Consider the following 25,788-nt stretch of genomic DNA (forward strand, 5'->3'; position numbering starts at 1 on the left):
CGATAATCCAAATCACCCTACAGGTAAAATTGAATAAAGTGAAGCTTTCTTGAACATACTAGCAAGTGTTCAGCATGTTATATAGTATTGTCTTGTTTGCGTTTAGCTTGTTAAAACTTTTGTTTGTGCCAGGTATTTCTCTGTTAGTATATGCAAAGTATATGCATTGAAAAGTACTCATTTGCATCTAATTAACGTTTTGGATTGAAATGAATAGCATTTGTAATTTGATTATATGACTGATTTAATCTATGTAATTTGTGAACATTTTTCTACATTTCGAACATGTGGTGATAAAAAGATTGGGGACCCCTGCTGTCTAGTAATGTTCTGCATTACAACAAACTACAATCACAACAATAAACATATTTGTTAAGTGAACAACTCTCTGACGGTGTCATCAATAGGGAACACTGTCTTTGCAGATATACAACATTTTACTGCTTCTATATTACACATAATTCTATTGTAAAATTGACCATTACATTCCAGCTGGTCGGCGTAACTCTAGAATGTCTGAATCAGATTAGATGAGAGTCGCCGCGCACTGACAGAAGAAACCTTTATGGACCCAGCAAGCAATCTGTGCCTATGGTCAGTAAATGGGTACCAAAGTAATTGACTTTCTAATGGCTGCAGCCCTACACCTGAGCTCACTTACCGACCATGGCGCTGACTTCGCCGGCCATGAGCACGGGCACCGTGTCATTGTACAGGTTGACGTCGATGATGCCCTTACGGATGGTCTCGCCCACTTTAGCCCCCAGCAGCATGGAGCCCAGCGTCTCAAAAATGGAGGCGAGGATGCAGGCCTGCTTCAGCGTGACCACGCCGGACCCTACCGCCGTGCCGAATGAGTTTGCCACGTCATTGGCGCCCACCGAAAAGGCCAAAACAAAGGCGATGATGAAGCCGAAAATGACCATCCACAGATACGAATCCAGATCCATTTTGATATGCTTTCACCCGTACGCAAGAAGAGGATACAATCTTAAATACTCTAAAAAGTGACAGTGCTCCGCATATATGTTATTGAAGGAACTTGAAAGGCCCGCTCCTTTTCTTCGCCTCCTGGTCGGAAAGAGCTGGAGGGGTGGCGCACAGCTGTTAACTAAGCTTTTGGATGGAAGTCCAAAGATTGGAGACTAGTGTTGGTGGGTGCAGAGAGCATTCCATAGTTTAATGTGAGACAGCCTGTCCACACGTTCCTTCACCTGCAAGAGAAAGGAGAGATGGGTATTAGAGGAATGAACCATGACGCTTTTTTTGCCAGTCAGATGGCGTAAACTCACAATTCTGACAATACCCCCCCCCTCCCCACACACACACACACACACACACACAAAAAATCAAAGCAAAAAGGAGAAAATGAATGACAGGATTGCATTTGATATGAATTAGCACATCTGACTTGAAATAACCACTGTGGCTCTAATTTGAGAAAGATGATAATAATTTTAAAAAAAAAGTTTTGGAACCACCACGCCAAAGAAAATGCATTTCCTTGGCACTAATGCCAGTGTTAACAACTTGGGGCAGACTTGTCCAACAATATTATAGATCACTTAAAAGTGTACATTTGGTGATCAGAAGGAAAAATATACAGTTCAGGGTTAAAAATTGCATCCTAAAATGTTTTTCGTTTCGCCAGTTGTATTAATGCAAGCCTACAATGGCTCTGACTAATTGTTCACAGACAACATGCGTACAGCCATACTTGCCAGGAAGGGGCGGAGACATGGTACAGCCTTACTGACAGCCATTTGTCCCTCCATTCAAATCTCATAAATGTCCAGTCAGTGCTGACCAAAAATACTTAAAACCATCAGTATTGCAGCATTGACTCTGGAAAAATGTAAGTGTCAGATTCATCGCAATGTGAACAAAAAAAAAAGACACATTAAAAGCGAGATTAATGGAAGGTAAGAAAGCTGCAAATGGGCCCAACTCTCAGCATTTTGACACAGTCTGGAGTCTGGCCCTTTTGGGTTTTTTTTTTTAAATCTGACAGTTGATGGGTCATCGGTTTAAATCTGACAGTTGGTGAAACATCAATTTAAAACTGAGTTTACTTCATGCAACTAATGATTTAAAAGTTTTTTTTAATGAGTCATTCTAAATACTAAATAGAGAAGGTAGCATCAGCAATATTAACTTGGTATTGCCTTGCCATAGATTTAGTGAGAGACTTTCACTTTTGGACTTTCATACAAACGCAGGTACTAGACCATAGTAGGAACAAAGACCAGCATTCACCAAATACCCCATCTAGTATATGCTATTTACTGGACTTATGTGTATCTTGTGTATTTTATTTCTCATATTTTATATCTCGACTTGAGGATACTGCTGGAAATGTGAATTTCCCTACGGGGATGAATAAAGTATCTATCTATCTATCTATCTATCTATCTATCTATCTATCTATCTATCTATCTATCTATCTATCTATCTATCTATCTATCTATCTATCTATCTATCTATCTATCTATCTATCTATCTATCTATCTATCTATCTATCTATCTATCTATCTATCTATCTATCTATCTATCTATCTATCTATCTATCTATCTATCTATCTATCTATCTATCTATCTATCTATCTATCTATCTATCTATCTATCTATCTATCTATCTATCTATCTATCTATCTATCTATCTATCTATCTATCTATCTATCTATCTATCTATCTATCTATCTATCTATCTATCTATCTATCTATCTATCTATCTATCTATCTATCTATCTATCTATCTATCTATCTATCTATCTATCTATCTATCTATCTATCTATCTATCTATCTATCTATCTATCTATCTATCTATCTATCTATCTATCTATCTATCTATCTATCTATCTATCTATCTATCTATCTATCTATCTATCTATCTATCTATCTATCTATCTATCTATCTATCTATCTATCTATCTATCTATCTATCTATCTATCTATCTATCTATCTATCTATCTATCTATCTATCTATCTATCTATCTATCTATCTATCTATCTATCTATCTATCTATCTATCTATCTATCTATCTATCTATCTATCTATCTATCTATCTATCTATCTATCTATCTATCTATCTATCTATCTATCTATCTATCTATCTATCTATCTATCTATCTATCTATCTATCTATCTATCTATCTATCTATCTATCTATCTATCTATCTATCTATCTATCTATCTATCTATCTATCTATCTATCTATCTATCTATCTATCTATCTATCTATCTATCTATCTATCTATCTATCTATCTATCTATCTATCTATCTATCTATCTATCTATCTATCTATCTATCTATCTATCTATCTATCTATCTATCTATCTATCTATCTATCTATCTATCTATCTATCTATCTATCTATCTATCTATCTATCTATCTATCTATCTATCTATCTATCTATCTATCTATCTATCTATCTATCTATCTATCTATCTATCTATCTATCTATCTATCTATCTATCTATCTATCTATCTATCTATCTATCTATCTATCTATCTATCTATCTATCTATCTATCTATCTATCTATCTATCTATCTATCTATCTATCTATCTATCTATCTATCTATCTATCTATCTATCTATCTATCTATCTATCTATCTATCTATCTATCTATCTATCTATCTATCTATCTATCTATCTATCTATCTATCTATCTATCTATCTATCTATCTATCTATCTATCTATCTATCTATCTATCTATCTATCTATCTATTTTGCCTCACCAACCAATTTTACACAATGAAATTTAAATTCCCCATTCATCAACAGGTAAATTGCAAAGCCCAGTCTAAATTAGTAAGATAATGAGAAAGATGCTGAAAATGATTGTGAGCTGATGCGAAATTAGACGCACAAACATAATGCAGCTTTAATGAGGAGGCAAATGCACCATTGCCTTCTACGGTTGTGTCAATTGTTCACAGGGAGCATTCCATGTAAACAAGTTGATTAGCTCAGCATGACTTACCAGCTTCCTCACAGGAGAGCTCCACTTGGAACTACTGAGGTCACACACTATTGTTCATACCCCATTGGACCACAAGGACCACTGCACAAACGCTTAAGTAGGTTTGATTGGGTTCGGGTGAAACCACATTGGATCAGTATGTGCCATCTTCATGGATGCGCATATCGATTTTATTCCTTAGTTAACTTCATATCTGAAGCGTTTAAACCCAACATCTGCGCAGAGGGTTGTTCAAAGCCTGCCTGGGGTTTGCTGTCAAACATCTTAAAAGTCTGGGAATTGAACTGACAAAAGACAGCTACAGTATTATTACCTTTCCCACAGTAGGGATCACGGGAAAGGATCTGTGGACCCACTGGGCGTTAAGAGGCTGCAAATGACAATCTTGTCAGCCAAGGTGATTGCCACTAAACCACATCAAATTGAATAATTTACAAGTAGGTAATAACACAGCTCCCTCGAGAAGGGTACAAACCTTCCTGTTAAATAATGGCGGAGGACAGAATGCTGTTGCTCTCCCTGGGCTCGGAAATGCCAGACATATGCAAAATTGTTATCTTTATTGGATCATGCCGACCGATGCATCCTGACAACACCTGACCGCTCCAATATCGCCGCTTTTTGCTTTTTTCTTGCCTTCTTGTGCTCTGAGCTTCTGTGGCATATTTATCGATTTGACCTTGTTTTTTTATGCTAGCAGCTGTCCTGCAGCTACGCTCTCTATCTTATCATTCCAACTACATTTATGCTCATGTGATACTGACACTGAATTGGATGGAAATTGCATTAGGGGACGTGAAGGCCGCTGCAGTGGAGCTGATCGCTTATAGGGAATTGTACTGTTTACGCCACAGTGATGAAGGCCTGGGCTTGACAATCTTTGAGAACGACTAGAAGACCGTCAATTAGGATAAGTACTGTACGTCAGAGAAAACTGAATCCTCGTATCAACGTGAGAATCATGAGAAGCCCCCCCAACCCTTAAAGAAATGGACTTCAAAGACCTCCATAACAAATAAATTAAAAAACTACTCTATCACCATCTATCAGCTTTCATCAGGGATTGATACTTATGGCCTTATTATATCAACTCAATATTTAAGTTTATTCAATATTATTACAATAATTTTATTTTTTTCTGACATCCTGACTGTGCATGGTAAAATATGATGGACGTCCACATTTTCCGCTGTATGTATATTTTTTGCAGCCTTGGTTTGCCCTAGGGCCTTTTCAATATTACCAAAACAGCAATTCTAAGTAGGAATCAAATAATAATAATAATCAAATTATTATGTCAGGTCCTAAACTGCTACGATGTGTGAAACACTAATCAGTACATTTCAAATTGTTTTGCAAAGACTAAATGCTGCATATAGACTAATAGTCTCTGCTTATAAACCAACAAGCTCCGGATGAGATTCAACATTCCCTCGCTTCTGCATAATCAGAAGAAAAAAGCATGAGACCCATCATCATGCCGCCTTCGTCAGGGTTATGAGATAAAGTGAATATATTCAGCAAATTCCAAAATGGTTTGCCTTGAGCACAATAAGCAGCACCCTCACCAACATAGCAATTTGTGGGGTATGTGAGGTTAAAAACATGTTTTACGTATGCTTTGAAACATCTGAAATATTTATGCACATGTTTAGATAAGTCAACAAATGACGAGGTTTTAGTTAGTCAAGGCTGGGAATACAAATCGCCAATTGGTAATAAAACAAAAACAAACAAAAACCAAAGAGTAAAATTTTAAAAAATAAAATCAAGAAATATTTCACTGTGTGTGCTATGAATAATAACATTTTGAATCAAACTACTGAAATAGATGAAGCCTAGGGATTAGACAAGTTTTATCGAGCAGCACCTGTATATAGACGTTCTGCTGTGTGGCCTCCCTATTCAAAGAAACTTCAGCAAACTGAAGGTCAAGTCGCATGACTGACGACTTGATGAGTCATTGGAAATAGTTGGCTTTTTGAATCATATTTATAAAAATAAAATAAATGAAAAACTTGTGCAACCACCATTAAGGCCATCCTTGCAAAATATAATCCGCAAAATACCAAAAACAGAAATTCAGCCAGCAGCCTGAATAGTTGTGCCTTGATTAAGAATGCAATGTAACGGTTTGGCTGGCACTGAGGCAGAAAACTCAAACATAAAGCAACTAAAATAGAAAACAAGAAAAATTGTCAGCTAAATTATAACATTATGCACTCACTGGGATAAATAGTACATTTACAAAAGAATGAAAGGTTGTTAAATAAAACCTCTCAAACAGTGCCCCGCAACACCCAATATCATTTCATGCACAACCACTGTCCGAGGTGCTGATGCTGACAAAATGCATGTTTACCCAACACAATTGTCATGATTTGGGTGCGGCAGCTGTTACAAAAGGCAAAGCTGATTATCCTGCAACCATTAGCCACTGCATGGTTTTGCTATGATATTCGCCACGTATGATTTTATCATGTGTCGAGTTAAGCGGCAATTGCCGAAAATCAACTTGTCTGTTTGTGAGCCAATGTTTACACAGTGAAGGTCGTAAGGAAGGATTAGCCAAATGTGCAGTTTGGCTAGGTTCACACTGCGGGGCTTAATGCTCAATTCTGATTTTTTGCGAGGTTGTTCACATTTCCAAATAAATGTGACCTGTATGTGACCTGTGCGTGAACTCTAAACAGCAAAAAAACTGCCCCGCTTGCGCATTGAGGACATTGTGACGTCACAGTGTTGAAATGTCTTTCAGAGAGAAACCTGAATATTTTCAATCTGTTAAATTAAAGGAGTGAATTAAGGAAGGGAAGGGTGAGGTTTTCCTTGCTCTCCCATCATTAAGTTCTCTTCACCTCATCAGCTATCGTTGTTTTGGTTTTTCCAATTTGTTGCGGACAATTTTATGCGCAGAGTTGTGATCTTTGTCGCTTTTTTGTTAAGTGCGAATCGGAATAATGTGACCTGGTGGTTAAGACTGGAGTCGCATGTCATAAGATTGAAGATTTATTCACATACCCAAGTGGCCTCTATCACATTTGAAAAAAAAAAAAAAATGTCATCTGTGCCGTTCGCACTGCCATCAACAGATGAGATACGGGTCGGATAGGGGCAAGTTAGACAGAATAAGAACCACTTGAAGTGACAACAAGCTGTTGAGAATTATTTTGGGGAAGAGACAATTCCTTCCTGAAGGTCAAAGAAGAGACAGGCGTTAATACACCCAACCGAATATGATGTGATCTCATTGTTCATCCACTTTTTGCAAGAACATTGACAGGAAAAGGCTCAAAGTTTGGAAAATCAAGTTGTATCTCTGCTTCCTCAATGTTGCAGCTGACAGTTTGGCTGAGAGCTGCCAATCGCACCTTTTGCCCTCAATCACACTGAACCACAAGAACTCAAAGAGCCTCAAAACTCGCTTAATTTGCCCAGTGAGTGTATCCTAACAGAAAATGTTGTCCTGATCCCTGACTAGCACGTTAAGTTACAATGTCAACCTTTGGAAGCATGCGCTGTGTGAACAATGCCGTCCCTCCTTTCACTGTTTGCGGCACAGAACTCATTAATCTGCCTGAGATGCCACTGCAGCACCGCCACTACAGCTGGCGCGAAACACCGTGTCACGAGCTTGGGGCTGCATTGGCACGCGGCGGCATAAACCAGCCCGGCCCCGCCTCCCGTGGCTCGAATGTGGCCGGACGCTGAAAGAACCAGAAGCGGAAGTCGCATGCAGCACGAGATAATGACTCACGGCATCATTGTGATACACCTGACGTCCAAGGACACCGCAACAGATGGCTGAGTTACGACAGGGATGAGCGGGGAATCCTGAAAGTCATCTCCACTCACCTTCATGTCTACCTACGTCTGTGTCATCTCCTACGTCTGTGTCATCTCCGTCACGAGCAAAGACCGCACGGCAGCGTTTGGGGGTAAAAGCCACACTGTGTGGTGGTTGTTTGTAGCGGCTAAGCTGGTAAAATGAAACCCAAAAGGAGGCTGAGCGTGTGACTGACAGAAGAGGAAATGGGCAGAGAGCGCAGCTGATGACAGCAAGAGTGAATGGAGGCAGGACAGAGTGGTGAAGAGAGTCAGACTTCAGCAGGTTGGGGGGGGGGGGGGGGGGGGGGCAGAGGGAGAGCGAGAACGAGAGGTTGAAAGTGGGAGTGAGAAAGAGAAAGGGAGAGAGAGAGAATCGGAACCGAAGCGAGTCTAGACAGCCTTTCCAGAGGATAATCTCTGCGTTGAGAAAAAACACGCTGGCCAATGAGTGGCTGTCGGTGTGCAGAGAGGGTGGACGTGAGAGGAGGCGGCAGCCAATGAGGGCCAAGTCGCGTAAACATGCCAGGTGATTGTCTGTGTGGATAGCGCGAAACGCTCGCTGGATCAAGGACATTGAGAGCCGCAACTTTTCATTCTAAAAATAAAGCTGGATCACTATGAGGATGGTAACATTGTGGCTCGGTTCAAATCTGCAGTTGTTCAAGTACCATTATAGTCAACTTGATGGTGTGGAACAGTGTTCATTCATTCTGTCTCGAAGGAGAAAAGTGAGAGTAGTACTTAGGGTCAAGCAGCACATGCGCTGTACAGTAGTTCACTCAACGAGTTCTCATCTAAAAAACAAAAAACATCTGCAATGGGACGGTGCGCTTCGGCTTGAGTCTGGGTAGCACTATTCTGCTCAGTGAAACAATATACTGTACTGTAATGGAATTGAGAGCTCTGAACATTTTATCTCTCTACAGAAGAATAAAGGGAATTCGCTCATGCTAGCAGCAAAGACACTTGGGTGTCACCCCCATCAAGACTGAACAATGCAAAAATAAATCATTCATTTTCATATATAGCAAGTCCATACAGTTTGTAATTCCCTAAATTTCAGGAAAGTTAAAAAAAAAAGTCAAAACAAAACTTTGAGTCGGCATCTCTGACCTAAGGTCTAAAATTTGACCAAAAATTTCAATCTCTGCCCCGAAGGTTTGCAGTGAACACAGAAAACTATGCACTACTTTGTGAAATTTAAAAAAAAGGTTGCCATGTTTTCGCTGAGCCAGGAGAATCTGTATGCACCCAAGACAGAAAACGTCTAAAGCTACGAACAAAGTCAAATTTGCTTACTGCCAACTCCCATGTCACTCACCAGACCAAACTTCACCTTTAATGCCACAAACACTTATCATGCCACAAATATTATCATGTGGAACGCGAGGATACCAACCCCAAGCAGCCATCAAATGACATGCATCTTCTATATGCACTGTCTTGTTAAATGAAAATAATTCTATTTGATCAAATATACTCAATTTTTCAAAGGAAGAATATGTGGAATATAACAGTCTAAAAAATGTAGAGGTTGCAGCCCAATGGTTTTTCATTTTAACTGTAATTCCGACAGTAGGCAAAACAAAGTCATTGAAGGAGGTGATGATGATGATGTTGCGCCATGCAGTGACATTGTCTTAGTTACACAGCCTCATTGCACACGACCACACACCATCTCCGCCACAATTGTTCCTTTCAATCACACGTTGAGAACAGTGTGCTTCTATGTCGCGCCGTTTTGTCGAGCCGACGGGGCCTGAGTCACAGCGGGATCGACATTGTCCAAACAAAAACAGAGTTTCGCCAAATGCTTGACAATATATAATATAAGAGGAATACTTCACAGCTTCTGTAAGAGCCCGGCATGATTAACTAACCAGGCAGAAGTGTGGGTTTTATCCCCCCTTTTCACACCGCAACTCTGTAATATTTTACAATTCATGACGGAGAAAAATTCATCTAATCAAATGAGTTATCCCCCCCGGCTGATCATTTCACAACTTCCACACAAACGTCATCCCAATTCATCCATGTGATTAAACTCAAATCTGTTACTTACATACACGGCTGAAGCAAAGGTATTCTTAAAAGGTCCGGTCTCGCCTCGCTCCTCTCAGCCGTTATTGATTTGTCAAGTGTTTCTGAGAGTTGTGAGACGGTCTTCCCGTGGCTCCTCTCCCTCTCGGTGCCCCAACTGGCCCTGCCTGCTCAAAAGCCTTTCTGCGTCAGCTGCACCTGCTGACTCTGACTCTGTGCTCCGCAGCGGGGGGGCGCTGTCGCCTACAAGCTAAGTGCGCGCACGCACGCACGCACGCACACACACTGCGTTGTGTTTTGATCAGTCAAGGAGGAGGAGAGGTGCTGGGGGTGGGGTGTTCAAGAATGACAACAACAGCATGCATGACTGCAATGAGCATGTCTGTTTCAACACCACCTCCAAAGCCTGAAGAAAAACACACACACACTCTCAAACACGCAAATGCAAAACTGCCTCAAACTTGAACTCACCACAGCCACTTGACTTTGCCCAGATATTTTGTTGACAACTTTCCTTCTTTATAGCGGTGCAGAAAAGGCTTTTTTTTTTCCATACCTGGTGGACATATTCAACCTTGCAACAAAACTGGGATGCAATTGACAAATTGCAAATTTCATATACAGATGACAGCTCAGTCAGAATTCTACATAAATGGAAAAAAAACTGCTTCCACGTGGATAACTTAATATAAATACCGTTTACTATTGTGACATTTGACACGTGAATGAGATGTTGGCAACTGGTGGAAAGTGAACTGTTCCAGTAAATGTACAAGTTGCTGGAAGGGCAGTTACGCAGTGTCTTTCAACGTTTTTTGAGACAAACCACACTTTTTTTTTTCATTGGAATAATCTCGAGGTAGACCGTCTCCAGATTTTTTTTAAAATTGAAACTCTGTAGCCTATATTAACAGTATAAAGTCATTCTAATCAATGTTTTATCAACGGGAATTAAATAAACACCATTTAACAGCCTTGAGATCTTGTTTCAAAGAACTGTGCTGCTGGTAAAGACTACTTATTATATAATTAAGCTGCAACACACTACTCTCACCGCCATGGCACATTATTTCCCCAAATTAAAATAATATTGTGAAAATGGATAATTTTCCACCGCCCACCTGACTGAATCTCAGCACAGTAGTTGAAAACCACTAAGTTACTCTATTACTGTTTTGACTGTGACGTTCTTGTACATGCCCACGCTGAACATTTTGGAAACTAGAATTAGATACAAATGATAACGCTAGATATTTTATCCTTCAAACTTCAAGATTGCCTTTGTCAAGTAAACAGGTGGCCACACAACATCCAAGTTCACATAATAAGTGTCTTCTGTGAATGTACCCCCAGAATGAATAATTAGCGGTAGATTTTGACAGTCTTTAAAAGGGTAGTCTAAAAAGTTATTTCCAATCGCTAGTCTAAACACAGTATTCTGATTAATACTGGGATCATGGAACAAGATTTCAGCAGCAAAATGCAGCCCTTTTTATCACACAGGGTGGCCATTTCGTCACCTGCTGTTCATTGAAAATGACATCACACTGCCAAAGGTGAATCGGTCACATGACCAAACACACAAAACAAGGTGAGACATGATTGGCTGTTTTTAAGTCGACCTGACCGCAAGTGGCAAAAGTGGCCGCCCCAAAAAATTAATTCAAACACCACCAACATTAATCAGAACACTGTGCTCAGACATTTGGAGTTGCATAAAAACTATTATTGTTAAGACCATTTTTTATATGACTTCCCCTTTAATTATCTGATTGACACACTAACTAGGATTTTAAACTATGCAATCCAGAAGATCCCATAACGCAAAAACTCAATTTTCCCAGCAGTCCCACAGTGAATCACTTTCCATTATCATCTTTCTCAATATCTAGTTCCATTTACAAGCCGGCAGGCATTTTTATGGAGCTGAAAACGCTCTTGCACCAGGACCAGTCCTATTAAGCCCATTAACAAACACATGTGAAAAGCATCCCATCCATATAATGGATAAAACCGAAACGTGGATAATGGTTAGATGGCAGATCATTTTCTCACTACCGCCTTGTTATCACTCTGCAGGTACAACCCCAATTTTATTTTGAATTGAATTCATCCAAACTTCCTGATAGACTCCAACAATACATACATTTTGCGTTTTTACATCTTACATGAAGAATGATATCAAGTTGTCAATGTATATTTCAAGAAAGTACCTCTGGTCCGTCGATTATAAACACAAAGGGAAGAGAAAACATCAAAAATGAAAGTTTGCCGTAGTTTTTATGTGGCCGTATGAACGGTCAGGCACCAAACAATGCGCCAATCCTGACAGCCTTAGCAACGAACGGCGACGCCAACAACAACAAACAATCAACTCGACTCCAAAGTGCTGAGTAAGTTATGTTAAAATAGTGTTTTAAGGTCAGCTCTCTTTGGTTTCACTCGCCGGTTCCGAAATGGCAAAGTGACTTCTCACTTTCGACTGCTTTAAGCGACAGCACTGTCCTGACCCTGCGTGTGTGTATGCGTTTTTTATTTTGTTTTGTTTTTTGTTTTTTGCCACGGTGTTTTAAAGAGCATCCAAAATAAGAGGGTGCACACAGTGAAGTGGAACCTTTAAAGTGGAACACAATCTACTATGGGGCAATGGGTTGACCATCTGTTTGGATTTAGAAGCAGTGTTCAAATACAAATGTAACCATTTAATAAATGTATTTTCATGATTATTAGTCTTAGCCGTATAAGAAAAAAAATGGTACTCCATCAGTTATCAAAACTAAGATTGATAATCTATGTGATAATAAATGTGAAGTTTGGGTTTTTTGAAGTAAGGTCACACGAAATATGCTCAGGTCATGTGATATTTGTTCGCGAGAAATGTGGGGGCCATGCTATGTTCAGTTGGAAATCTGGATTTTTGAGCAGCTTTAGGAGACCTATTTTTCCAGAAAATGCAATTTAGTTTTGGCTTGGGATTGTGAAAACAATGTGTTTTTTGTCTTAGTTACACTGTGCAATCATTTTGCTTACGACACATCACAAAAAAATAAATAAATAAAAATACTGCTCCGTACACAATTCTTATCCTCTGAGAACAAACGCGGCTGACTTTAGGTATTGACCGACACTGCAGGCTCCATTCTGTTCGTGGGGCAACCGGCACAGTTTATACCTACCAATAATTCGGCCTTCTTAAAAAACGAGGGTGTCCACTTTTAATCTCGTTCCCGCTCCTGCTTCCGTGCTCCTGCATGTCGGAGTCATCTTACCCTGCGATCTCTTTTCTGCTTCGCCGGCCTCTGTCGCCACAGTTCGGTAGCACTTGACTTCCAAGAATCAGCAGCCGTACCAACTGGAAAGCTTCACGTCTTCAACCCCTGTCCTCCTCGCTAACCTCTCATGAGTAGGTTTTGTGTGCAACGGAGAAATGTTAATCTGGCTCTGGGCTCACAAGTACAGCAGCGCCAGGAAGTTCAGCATACCAATGTGGTTCTCCGGAGCCGAGACAGGTAATCTAGGATCGGCGAGGCTCAGCGTGAACATGCGTTAGTGGGACAAAGTGGCCTGCGGAGAAAGTGAGGACGTGGCACATGGAAGATGAGGTGCAACGCTGAATAATGATATATCACAGTAATGCTTTGGGGATTGAGGGAATCCCCGTCCACACATAACTGCCAAATGACTTCTTCATGAGAAGGGACTCCTAAATGTCTTTACCGAATGTTAATGTATGGCTGTCATGTTACATAATCCAGACAACTGATCCGCATGAGCAGAGTATTACTTGAAAAACAAATACCAACGGATTGTCAACTTTGAAAGTTAGAGCCACAGTACTCTCCCAAGCATGAGATCCACACACTAGGCATATGTCTTCATTCTAATATCTCTCACAATGCCTACCGTACTTAACATACAAAGAAACTTGCCGTTAATGGATATAACTCATCCACGCATGTAGGGAGGAAATTAATTTGAGTCATTTGACTACCTCAGGTCAAAAAATGCGGCTACAATTGTTAATGCTCTGCATAACAGTAAAAAAGGCCGGAAATGTGGTGAAAAGGCCTACTTCAAATTAAATCTTAGTTTCAGCCAACAAATTCATCGCATAGTTCAAATTTTTTAGGGGAGAGATTCTAAGGAGGAGGGAAGTAGTTAGTAGTGGAGCAGTACAGAGGGAAGTAGGATAAGTTTATGTAAAACAAAAATAGGTTATCAAAAATTTATAAAAGTTGGTCTTTCATAATTAAGTGGAAATGTTTTGTTTTGTCTGTGTTTATGGTTATTTTTCACACAGCAAAAAAGTACCATTTATATTTTAGTCTGAATAATATTTGAATTTTCTGCAGGATATTTGATAAATAACACAAATATCAGCTAGAAAAACAATTGTGACTCTTCGTTTGTCATATTTATTTTCAATTTAGTTTTAATATTTATAATATTTTGAGTTTTTGTATTTTATTTCCCACATTGGGTGAAAAATGTATATTTCATGATTATCAGTGAAGATTTTGTTGGGTTAAATAAATGTTTTAGATTTTTTCCAGTGCATCTTAATGAGTTCCAATCTTCATCAACTGTAGCAATCAGTATATAATTCTCATAAATTCAAACAATTTCCAAGATCTTAGCAAAACTCCCAAAGGATCGAGATTTCCAGTACTTTATAGCGTGCATCACATGCACGTATGTAGGATACCGCCACATGAAGCATACTTAACTTCGTAGCTCGGCATTAGGGGACTCTGATATCTGCATCTACAAACATACGTCGGAGTAAGTGAGAGAGAGAAGGTTCCCTGCTAAGATGGATCTATTGGCCTGTGCCCTCCTGCTCCTAATCCTGGCTTTCAGCACATGACCCAGCTAATGGTATTAGAAGGGGCTTTGATTAGGCCTGCTGCTGTGAGTAGAGAGTGAGAGAGCAGGCAGGGGTAGGCACAACGGGTCCCGTAAAGCGCAGCAATGGCTGCCCTCAGCTCAGACGTAGGCGCACGGCCCATATTAACTATGCATTTAACCTTGGCGGGCAAGGGCCTCCGCGGCCGTTTAGGCACAAGGCCGGTCGGATTAGGTTCGCCAGTCAGTGAGTCAGCGGATTAGCCGCACGCTGTTATTTTAAGTTAAAAAATAAGTGTAATGCTCAGAAACGTGCGGCGAGGACAATATTAGCCAAATTGAACGAGTGGCAGTCACAATAAGGAGGGGAATTTCACAACTGTCGCCGGGAAACTTTTGTCATGTGAAGGGGTCTTCGAAGCGAGCGGTTGAGGATGAGTGTTCATGCTTAAAACACTTTATATGCATGTAATTAATTTAATTCAATTATTTGATCCTGGTTCAAAATGGCATTTGTATGACTGACACATACAAAGCCAGAGCATTTATACAGGATGAAAAGAGGCTATACAAACCTGGTCAAATTAGATATTTTTGGCATATAGAAAAAAATGAGACCAGGATGAATAATTTCAAAACTTTTTTTTTTTTTTTTAATAAACCACACCAGAGACCATTTGCTCTTGAACGGATATGGTTTAAAGAGATGGTCTGAGCCCGAGGGGTCCAAACTAACTCTTACTTGAGCTCACACGTGCTTGCTGCATGGACCAAAGGCACACACTGGTGTTAATATGACAGCAAGGTGGCGATGGCAAAATAAGCCCAGTTCAAAATTTTTGTATTAGATCCTACAGTACATAACACAACATTAACACGAATGTAAACCCTATTGACACGTATGTAAACCCTGAGTGTATTTCTATCTATGGTAAATTTTAGCGGTAAAAGTATGCTCCTTAAATTGACCAGATTCAGGAGGGCTACCGACATTTCCTTTAGTCATTCGTTTTGAACCGAGGATCAATTGAATGACAAAATCAAAGTGAAGGATTTTGAATTGGAGACTTGCGCCCACCCTGGTTGTTATTATTAAGAATTGTGGCCAGGAAATAGCCCCTGAAACTCAACAATTGCAGTCCTTTATAATGACATTATCAGTGTGGCACAATCGCAAAAGAATCCTCAAAGGAATGCACTGCTAATCCTCGCAGGAAAAAAAACAAACAGCAAGCAACCCAATCCTCAGTTGTCATCTCAACACATCCGCACATTGACAGGAAAATAACAGTATTTAATTTCATTTAGTACTATGTGTAAACGTTATGTTGACAGGCTTGAGGCAAAAGCCTCCTCAGCATTAGCAGTTGTGGTCGTTTCCCGGTGAGCGGTGGCACCATAATAATAACGTGTGAAACATTATGAAGATGTCATCAGCTGTTCAACACGGGGGGAATCCTGGAGAACTTGCACGACATTCAATCCTGCTCTCTCACTTCACTTTTACCTCAAAATAGCGCAGTCACAGTCAAAATAAAACTGTTTGCTCTTGCACGCTCTCTGTTAGCCCTGACTACAAATATATTGGTTATCAGTGTATTTTCCAGGATGTGTTCCAAATTGATTCTAATAACTATGTTTGGAGTGTCAATTATGTAAATTAACAGCATTAATTGAGCTAAGTGAGCAAAAGGAAACATGTCATAGTCTACTAATCATACAGTTAGTTCAGTATAAATGTCCTTTTTAATTCTTATTACAGAATTGGCCAATAATAGACTGAGCTATTTAGAGCTTAATCACATGATTCAGTGCTGGCAAACGATCACAATAGTGTTCTCAGCATGCTACCAGTAAGCAGACGGAAAAACAAAATTTCCTTGGAAGCTGAGTGTTTTGGAGCTGCATTTTCTATTGGCAACAATTGATTCATTCCTTTTTCTAGAGCCGCTTATGCTTACAAGGTTCGCAGGCTTGCTGGTGCCTATACCAGCTGACTTCGGGCAGTAGGCGGGGGACACCCTGGACTGGCTGCCAGCCAATTGCAAGGCACACAGAAACAAACAACCATTCACGCACCCAATCACACCTAAGGACAATTTAGTATGTCTAATACACCTGCCATGCAATGTTTTTGCGGTGTGGAATGAAGCCGGAGTGCCCGGAGAGAACCCACGCAGGCTCAGGGAGAACATACAAACTCCACACGGGAAGGCCAGAGCGAGGTGGATTTGAACTCAGGTCTCTGAACTGTAAGACGGATGTGCTAACCACTGCGAGCCGCCCTATTGGCAACAATATTAACCCAAAAACGGTTTACGGAGAATAACCAGACAGACACCGTGAGACCAACAGATAAGAAGAAAACGTGACCGTGTCATGTGTTTTATTGCCACTTGTACTGAATGTTATAAAAAAAGAATCTTCCTTCAGTTTGATCTTATCTTTATGGCACTGTAACATCTCATCTGAGTTCTCGCGGGATTGCATAACAAAACAGAAGTCCCATGTGGCAGCATCTGTTCCACAGGTTTTTTGGGGTTTATGTGTTTCTCAAGCGTACCTTTAAGGGGTTTAGATGATAACACTAGTCATACTCCATGTTTCATGTGTAATATAGGCAGTGACTCATATGCCACAGACGTTCTGTAACATACACGCTATGTGATATATGTGATGTAAGTATGTGTGGACAGTTTAATCATTTGAATAAGGGGGCGATTGAAGTGATCCCTGCTGGCTGTTAGTGTGAAAAACGTTGATTTGTGTACATGTTAAAATTCAACTATACCCGTCATTGCAGACCGCATAGCTTCATTCCTCCCTTATCTTGAGTCATGTGCGATATATTGATCAGTGTGCCACTGGTCTACCATGCAAATCCCCAGCCTTCAAAGTTGACTCTAGCTCCCCAGACAAACTGCCCCACCTTCTAACCCCACCACTGCCTGAGGTGTCGCATGTCTGTCACTTGCGTTGGTTGCTAAAGACGTCGGCGGAAGGAATGATTTGGCTGGAAATAGCAGCGTGACATGAACACTGACCAGCGAGCCAGCTGCTCATCCTTACATGGAGCCCTGCCCTGGCCCCTACAGTCAAATTCAAGCTGGACCAGTACCAACATAGCAGTATGAATCAAAGGAGGCACGTCTCATAGCTCGGGGTATCAAATAAAACAGATTCATTGCAATCCATTGATTACAGTCGTAGATTACATGTAATTTTTATTTATAGTAATCACATTAATCACATGTTTAATCTCTAACTTTATGCTTCCTGTATACTGAGAAGATCTGATTTTATGCATCAGGCTTAGGCTTGAGCTGTTCAGGGTTGGAAAACAAAGGTCAAGCACACTCTGAAATGTACACTGATTGGATGTCATTGTGCTTGGCATGGCCTGATATAACTTTTTGTGGGTGTGAGGGAAAGTTCAGGAGCATAAGAAAGATGTGAAAATGGAAGAGCATGAGAGAATTGTCAGCCTGATGAGTATTAAATTTAGGCTTTAAAATGCACCAGCGGCACCTCCGATAAGGGTAGAGTGATGTGCATTGTTTGTAAGAAGGATTTTGCTTAGCACAGAAGCCTATCACATAAATGGAAAGCACCCAGTTGCAACTGCAGCCATTGCTAATGACAGCAATAAAGATTCTAATATTATAAATAATATAAATAAATTCGAGCCCACCCTGCACTTGAGCAAATCTGAGCAAATTTGAAGGTTTGAGCAAGCAAATGAGACTAATCTCAAATACAAACGGAGATGGTTACAATTGTGTATGTTAAAAGTGTTAAAGGAAATGACTAAAGGCACTGTTTTGTTGTTGCATATCAATCTTTTGATCTGCCACAATAACAAGATGTATCTAAATGTGAAAAAAACAACTGGTTGAGGGTTTTTCACAATTTATTGAGAATAATGGTTCCAATCTTCCGCTTGATGTTTCTAACAATGATTTGCTACTTTCCCCCCTCCCTAAATACTCAAAATAACCTGGAGCCTGAATGATGAAATCATGATTCATCTGAGTCAACCAAGCCCTGGGCGCTCGATAACAAATATACTTTAGAATAAAAAATAAGTCTTCCATACATAAAACTGGATCGGCTTAGGGTTCAGACCGAGGGCTTTTCATTAGCATGGCTAGCAACACATCGGCAGGCTAACAAAAGACGCTCTATGTGAACACGCTTTGATGGGGACCATGCAATTCCCAGAAGGGCAACACTAAACATTGCAACAGAGCTCTCCAGGACCCAGTCAAGCAGTTGAAACCGAGCCAGAGACACAACACGAAAAGATGGCACAAGGGAAAGAAAAAAAAAAATCCTCCTTTCCTTTATTATCTAGATGAGCACAGTAACAAGGAACACAAACAGGAAGCTAACAGTCGCCAGCATGAAGACACATCTACCTGAGTGATTACAGTCATTTATTGTATTAGGCCAGTGAGAGGGACACACACACGTATACACACAGGCACACACACATTTGAATCACCAAGCAAAAACATCAAGAGCGATAGTAGGAACACAAACAGTAGTAATGGACTGTTAACTGGCCACTTAAAAGATTTCCTGGAAGCAACGGTATGTGCAAACCACAAATATTTAACTGTCTTATAAAAAAGCCCATTGGAGCCAATCTAAGTTCACGGCAAAACGGAATAGGGACTTTGAAACAATTGATTTGCGAAGATGGTTTTGATTGCACTGGTGGCCTGACCCTGAAGTCACTGCAATGAAAAAGTTGCGAGTTCTCATTGTTTTCAGCCACTTTCTGTCAGCACTCACACCTCGCGCCTTTCTTGATATGCCATCCTCTCAAGATGCTCTACCAAATCAAAACTTGACTTTTGTGAGGATGACTTTTCCAAAAGTCTGCTGAGAGAAGTTCATTTAAAAGCTTTCTCATCCCATTTGATTGTGGTACGTGCAACCGCAGCTAAAAACAGTAACTTGCTATTTTTTCGGCCTGTTCAACATAAGCAAAATTACAGCATTGGAAATCTGACATTTAGAAAATGTAACCGTTGATTTCAGGATTCAACTGAAAAACTCAAGTTGTGAGTTTTGCAAAGAAAAGGCAACACATTGTTGTTGTACTTTTTCTGAAGAGGACAATTTTTAGGCTTCAGATTGGATGAAATAATCGCATTGTTAAGTGGTCATGATATAAAACCAACTGTTATTAACAATATGTGTATGCCTTTTCACAGATAGACGTTTATGGTTCGAGGTGAAACGACTAATCAATAAATCGACGTCGAATCAACAAACAAACTAATCGATCATTATTTTTATTCATAGTTTAGAGGCTTGAGTGTCCAAATCCTCAGAATTTCAGCCTCTCTATGGTTAATATTATCAAATGTCAATAGTCCTTCATGTAACAGGCTGATTATTATTGTGTTTAATCAAACTGAAACATTTACAAATATTACCTTTTATTTTGAAAAACAATGGTCTACATTTTGGCTATTTTCTGATGTGCTATTCACCAAATCAGTAACGTAATGATAAAAATATAAAAAAATATATGCGTATACAAAAAAAAAAACTATACCAAAAAACCATCTGTGACTTGATAACTAATCCTCGTTTGGAGAAAAAAAAAACGAATGGAAATTAAAATATATATTTCAAATCTGATTAATTCATTAACAAACAATACTCAGATTAATTAAAATAATTTTTAAAAATAATTGTCAGTTGTAGCCCTTCATTTAAAAAACTAAAAACGTTAACAAACGTGCTTAACAGTAGCATGACAAATCTAAAACGACACTTGTTTTGACAGTCTTGTTGCCATTTCCTTCAACTTATAGTAAACCTTCCCTTCTGTCATGTGTTTGTTTGACCTTTGGGGGCAAAAATGCAAAATGCTATCTGATCTAAATGAGCAATGACATCCGGAAACAAAGGAATGTTGTCATACGCATGCACACACATACAGTGTATAAACATACACATAGCATGACAATTTCCTCTCTGCCTACGCTGTCATGTGATGTTGTCATTGTGATGACAGGCAAGGACATAACAGCACGATTGTGCTCCCAGGACAAGGTGGGACGACCAGAGAGACAGACTGTTCCGTGACGCTGCCAGACACGAGCAACAAGAAGCCTGCAAACATCCCGCAGCATTGTCATGGAAACCAGAAGACAAATCCACTGCCTTTTCTATACATCTCCTTTTCTTTCCTGTTCTAGATGTATCAGTCTGCAAGGTCAGCCATGTTTTATCTTATGCTAAGATAGCGCACGACAGCATATAGCAAATGGTCCACACAACCAAAATACAAGATTAAACGAAAACCTCTATGTCAAGGAATCATTCTAAATACAGTGCTATTTCACACCGAGCGAGCAAGTCACTGAGTCGTTGACACTATAATGTGTCCTTGGTGTCCCCAAAAGAATCACGCAGTCATCATGAAAACGTAGCAAAGCGATAAACATATTGTCAAATTATAAGTGGCAGAACAATTTACATATGCACATGGATATAATGGCATTTCTCTCTTTTCTTGTTTTACCATTTACCTGGAAATGGATGAACATTAAAAGACAGCTGGGATAGGCTTCAGCATGCTTGCAACCGTCTTAAGGACAAGCAGTTCAGAAAATGGATGGATGGATGGAAGATTTTACATCCCACGCATTGCTCTACTACAATACTAGCGTTTGTAAGAAGTGAATCAAATTGAAACAGCGTGGGAGGTTGAACAAAACACTTTCTAACAGCATAACAGCTACTTATTACATTGAAGATAGATTTAAATTGAAAATCTCATTATTTTTTTTCTTGTCGGTGAAATGCAGGTCTCAAAGGCAACGTGTTCCTACTGACTCTACTGGTTAATATTCAATGCAAAAAAAAAGTCCAAAAGTAACAAAATGATGACATGGTGCGTTTCAGCATCACAGTTTTGTAATCCCTAAAAAGCAAGGCCAACGTATCCGTTTCACAATCAGAGAGGAAAAGAGCTACAGGTCTATCCGGACAAACAAGACTTGTCAGAGCAAGTAATAAACAGAAGATAACTGTTTTCAAGCACAGAAGTTGAAGTGGCTGAGGTTGTATTTCCACACTTTTCAGATTTGGTTCGGCAAAAACCAACTCTAGTGCGATTGCTCGCGATAGTGTGGTTTGTCTGGTTAATGGGCCTGGCTCATGCTATTTTTCCACTTTCCACAGTTTAATACTGTATATGCACATAAATTCAATTTGGGCAAAATGGTGATTTAATTTCCTATTAAATATGAGATTTATTGTACCGATATTTCTAACCAGGAAGTAAAACACATTTTCCCATGTTGCCGCCAAGCCCCATTCATTTAATGCCGGCCATCCACATAACATGCATCCATCATCTTAAGTGCTCATCCTCACAAGGCTCGCGACTGATGGAGGCTATTCCAACAGCGTGAATAACGAGGCCCAAATCAGGCATTTTGTTGACATTAAAATGAAAAAATGGTGTCAATATGCCGCTCTAACATGCGTTCCGCCTTTCAAATCCGTCCTCACGGGAACCCAGTATTCACAGCAAGAGTTCCTCCCGCGAGTGAATTCTTTACTACTGATGTAGATTGTCCAGCTGTATGCTCCCAAACACACATTTTCACCTCTTTAGCATTTTCTACAGTAAAACATTGTAGCTGATAGATGAAACATTGCTGTTTATTTGGCAGAATCTGTGCAATAGCTCTCCTTCGGGACCGAAACAAAACTAAAAGATGTGGATAAGGTTGATATGTATTTTCTTTGGCACAGGAGGGAAGGGCAGGTGTAGGGAATAGGTACGAGGTACGAAATTCTCCTGTCGTACAGCATTTTCATCTGCACGGGCGGCGTGTGAGATCAAAATATGCAAGAAAGGTTTAGAATGTTCCAATCAACATTGGAACATGGTTAAACGATCTAAAAGGTTGACTTTTCTTGATATGACCCTTTTATGTGTGAATTTTATCATCGATGAACATGAGAAAAAGACAAAGTAGTGTGTTGCTTGACTATGGAGTGTAGGGGAAGTGAACAGAATAAGAATTTTATTGTATGGTATAAAAATACTATACATATGACAAATAAACTCTTGAATCTTAAATATAACCAAATGAAAACACGTATGGTATAAGAATGACATCAGCATGACTCGAAACAGCAATCTCTTTGGAGCGTGTTTTTAAAAGCTTTTTTTAAAATACAGCTGGTGTTTTGTGAAATTTTGGTCGGGCTGCAGATAGCAAACATTTTCAGAACCGAGTAGCCTACTGTACCTATTTTACCAGCCATTCATATCAAACTCAATAAATGATTGATTTTGCATTGTCCTCAAGTTTTGCATTGCAGTATTTGTGACTTTCAGAGCTTACCCCAGCGTATTATAAGCTTGGCGGTCACCAGTCTTTTGTCCCCCACCAGAGTAAGTACCTTCAAAATGGGTAGCGACAGGTAACCAAATAGTAACCGTTCGTCCTCAGCCCCATGTGACCATGATGAATAGCAAATAGTAACTGTAGTTGTAATCGTAACCATCAACATAAATATTCTCCCCAAATGGATAGCAGCAGATGACCACCGCCCATGCTGAGCAAGTTTTCGAAGGGAAACCCTGACTTTGAATGTGCGTTCAAGGGCAGGGTCCCTCCCGGTGGGTGATGCGTGTGTCAAAGTATGAAAGTGTGGTTGATTGTTGTTAGCTCACATTAGCAGCAGGCTATTAACTGGGTAAACACTGGCTAGTCTAGTACGTGTTGAATGGGCCATAGAGGTTTTACTGTATGTGTTTATTTTGTTCGATAAAGTGACTGAAAATTCACCAGAGATTATATGTAGACATCACCAAGACTTTACAATAATAACTAATAAGGCCAGGCTTTGACAAATTAGCAATATTTACATTAACTTGCGTGTGTGATCATTGATGTGCTTTGTGAAAGCAGCTTGGTTTTTAGTAGGACATATTTCAGTATTATTAAGTGAAAATTAATCCTGAACTTTAAACATTCTGTCTTTTATGGACCGCTTCTTCCTGGGACACAGACTTCTCACCAATGTATTGTGTATGAATTAAAAGTAACATTTCATGAGGAAAACTGATCGCTGTGAAGCTTCAGGGCAGAGAATTTGCATCGTTTTTTGTTTTTTTTATATAATTTAATTGTCTGAGCCGTTTTTATTATTAAATTGTCTGAGTTAATTGTTTCAACCATACAGAACACATAAAAACATCTCAGTATTCTATTTCAAGTATACAGTATGTAAACTATCAGACACCATTTATGTTTAATAGATTTGCATATGAAAACTGTCTAAACAGGTGGGGACGAGACTGAGCAAATTTTAGTCCAATTAACAAACAAGTAAATAAAGTCTATGTACTTTGCTAACAAGCAGAGACACAAATCTTGCCTGGAGTTAAAATCAATGTTTGAGCAACCTCAGGAATCAAGCCTTACGAACTGTACTTCCTTGAGTGAGCAGACAATGTGGCACCATGGCGGAAAGTTCCTCCGACGTGCCAGCATGCAGGGTACTGAGAAAGCTCACCTCCATGAAATCTTGTCTGACTCTGCATTCTCAGTGTTGTATTTAACATCAAAACATTACACAATGTGCACTCAGCACCTGGCCCTGCACATGTATTTTTTGTTACCATTCGTAAAAAAATAAAAACTACCAAAAAAAATGACAAAACCATTAAACACATCATTATGTTGTTGGGTCTACCAATAAAACTGCCAATTGAAGCTGTGTGTGAAATATTCAACCTTTTTTGTCTTTACAATACAGTAAGGACAGAGAAGAGTCAAATGTAACTCCAATTAGTCTCTAGCGCCTCTGTGAATCAACTTTGATCTCACAAGATTGGAATTTTGAATAAGTATTAGTGAAAATGAGGCCATCTTGCAGCTCTATTTAGTTGAAAGAGTGTAATTTTAGTGATACTTTATTAGACTGAGATTATAACTTTATCTCTCTGTTCATATACAGTATGAAATGCAGGAACTTTCAAATGAGATGTCATTACAATACGTTAATTTCTACATGTAATACAAAATTAATTATACTTACACTACCTGTCAAACTGGTTCTGGGAACTAATTAAAAAAAATAAAAATCAAGATTCCAAATTAGATTAATTTCCATTTATAAGGGTTTAGGGGTACTGCATATAAAGTAATGATACAGAACAACATTTTCTCATTAAAAAAAAAAAAAACTGAAATGTTACATTGTTAGAAAATAAGCAGTTGCTCATCCATTTGACAAGTTCTTTAGATCCCTGCAATATTTTTGTCATTTAGTGATCCTTTATTTAAAATAATAAATAAATAAATAAATATAAATAAATATATATATACATATATATACATATATATACATATATATATATATATATATACATATATATATATATATATATATATATATATATATATATATATATATATATATATATATATATATATATATATATATATATCACGTACACACACACACAGTTAGAGGTATGAATACACATTGTTAGATATCAATTTCTGTCTAAAAAAATATTTAGGTGAAACCTTTTAAGTCATATCCCCCTGAAATGAAACTAATTATAATTTGAAATAAAAAACAATAAACAATATAAAAAGAGTAAAATATGAAGATAAAGTTCTACAGGTATCCGAGCAACAAAGAATATGTAACTTTACATGTGACGTCAAATAACTTATTTTTACACTTGCGCCATAAAGTCGTAAAGCACATACTTGACAATTGACCTGCAGTTCATAAAGGCTTTATGATGGCTGTAACATATTGTTTACTACCTGAATACTAAAAGAAAACTCCATGCATGAGCACAGGCTTAGAAAGCATCTGGGCAACTACAAACTTTTTACCTGTGCACACAAAGAAAGGATCTGCTCAACAAACACAGGTGGCAGGGTGTGGGTAAATGCAAATACATCCATTATGACTTCATTGCTGTTGAAGAGATTGATGTTTTGCAGGAAATGAAAGGAAAAGGGCAACAGCGTGCCCCTTACATATTAAACTCAGTCACATAAAGCATATGTGTGTGC

At 39.1% G+C, this 25,788-nt stretch overlaps 1 protein-coding gene across 5 annotated transcripts in view; it reads right to left on the bottom strand.

The window, feature by feature from the left end:
* Window positions 1-25,788, bottom strand: part of slc20a2 (solute carrier family 20 member 2) — a 46,310-nt gene that overhangs the window by 17,269 nt on the left and 3,253 nt on the right. For 3 of the 5 annotated variants that reach the window (XM_088420049.1, XM_088419735.1, XM_088419973.1), the window contains exon 2: window positions 662-1,214. In XM_088420049.1, coding sequence (XP_088276175.1) covers window positions 662-950 — 289 coding nt within the window. In that variant the 5' untranslated portion in view covers window positions 951-1,214. Of the gene's footprint in view, window positions 1-661; window positions 1,215-7,846; window positions 8,036-9,881; window positions 10,012-25,788 lie in introns of those variants that run through there. The other 2 variants (XM_088419811.1, XM_088419894.1) reach the window with 2 other exon arrangements.

The sequence above is a fragment of the Hippichthys cyanospilos genome, chromosome 1 (assembly GCF_059441005.1).
Source record: "Hippichthys cyanospilos isolate Australia breed blue-spotted pipefish chromosome 1, RoL_Hcya_1.0, whole genome shotgun sequence".
Classification (NCBI taxonomy): Eukaryota; Metazoa; Chordata; class Actinopteri; order Syngnathiformes; family Syngnathidae; genus Hippichthys; species Hippichthys cyanospilos.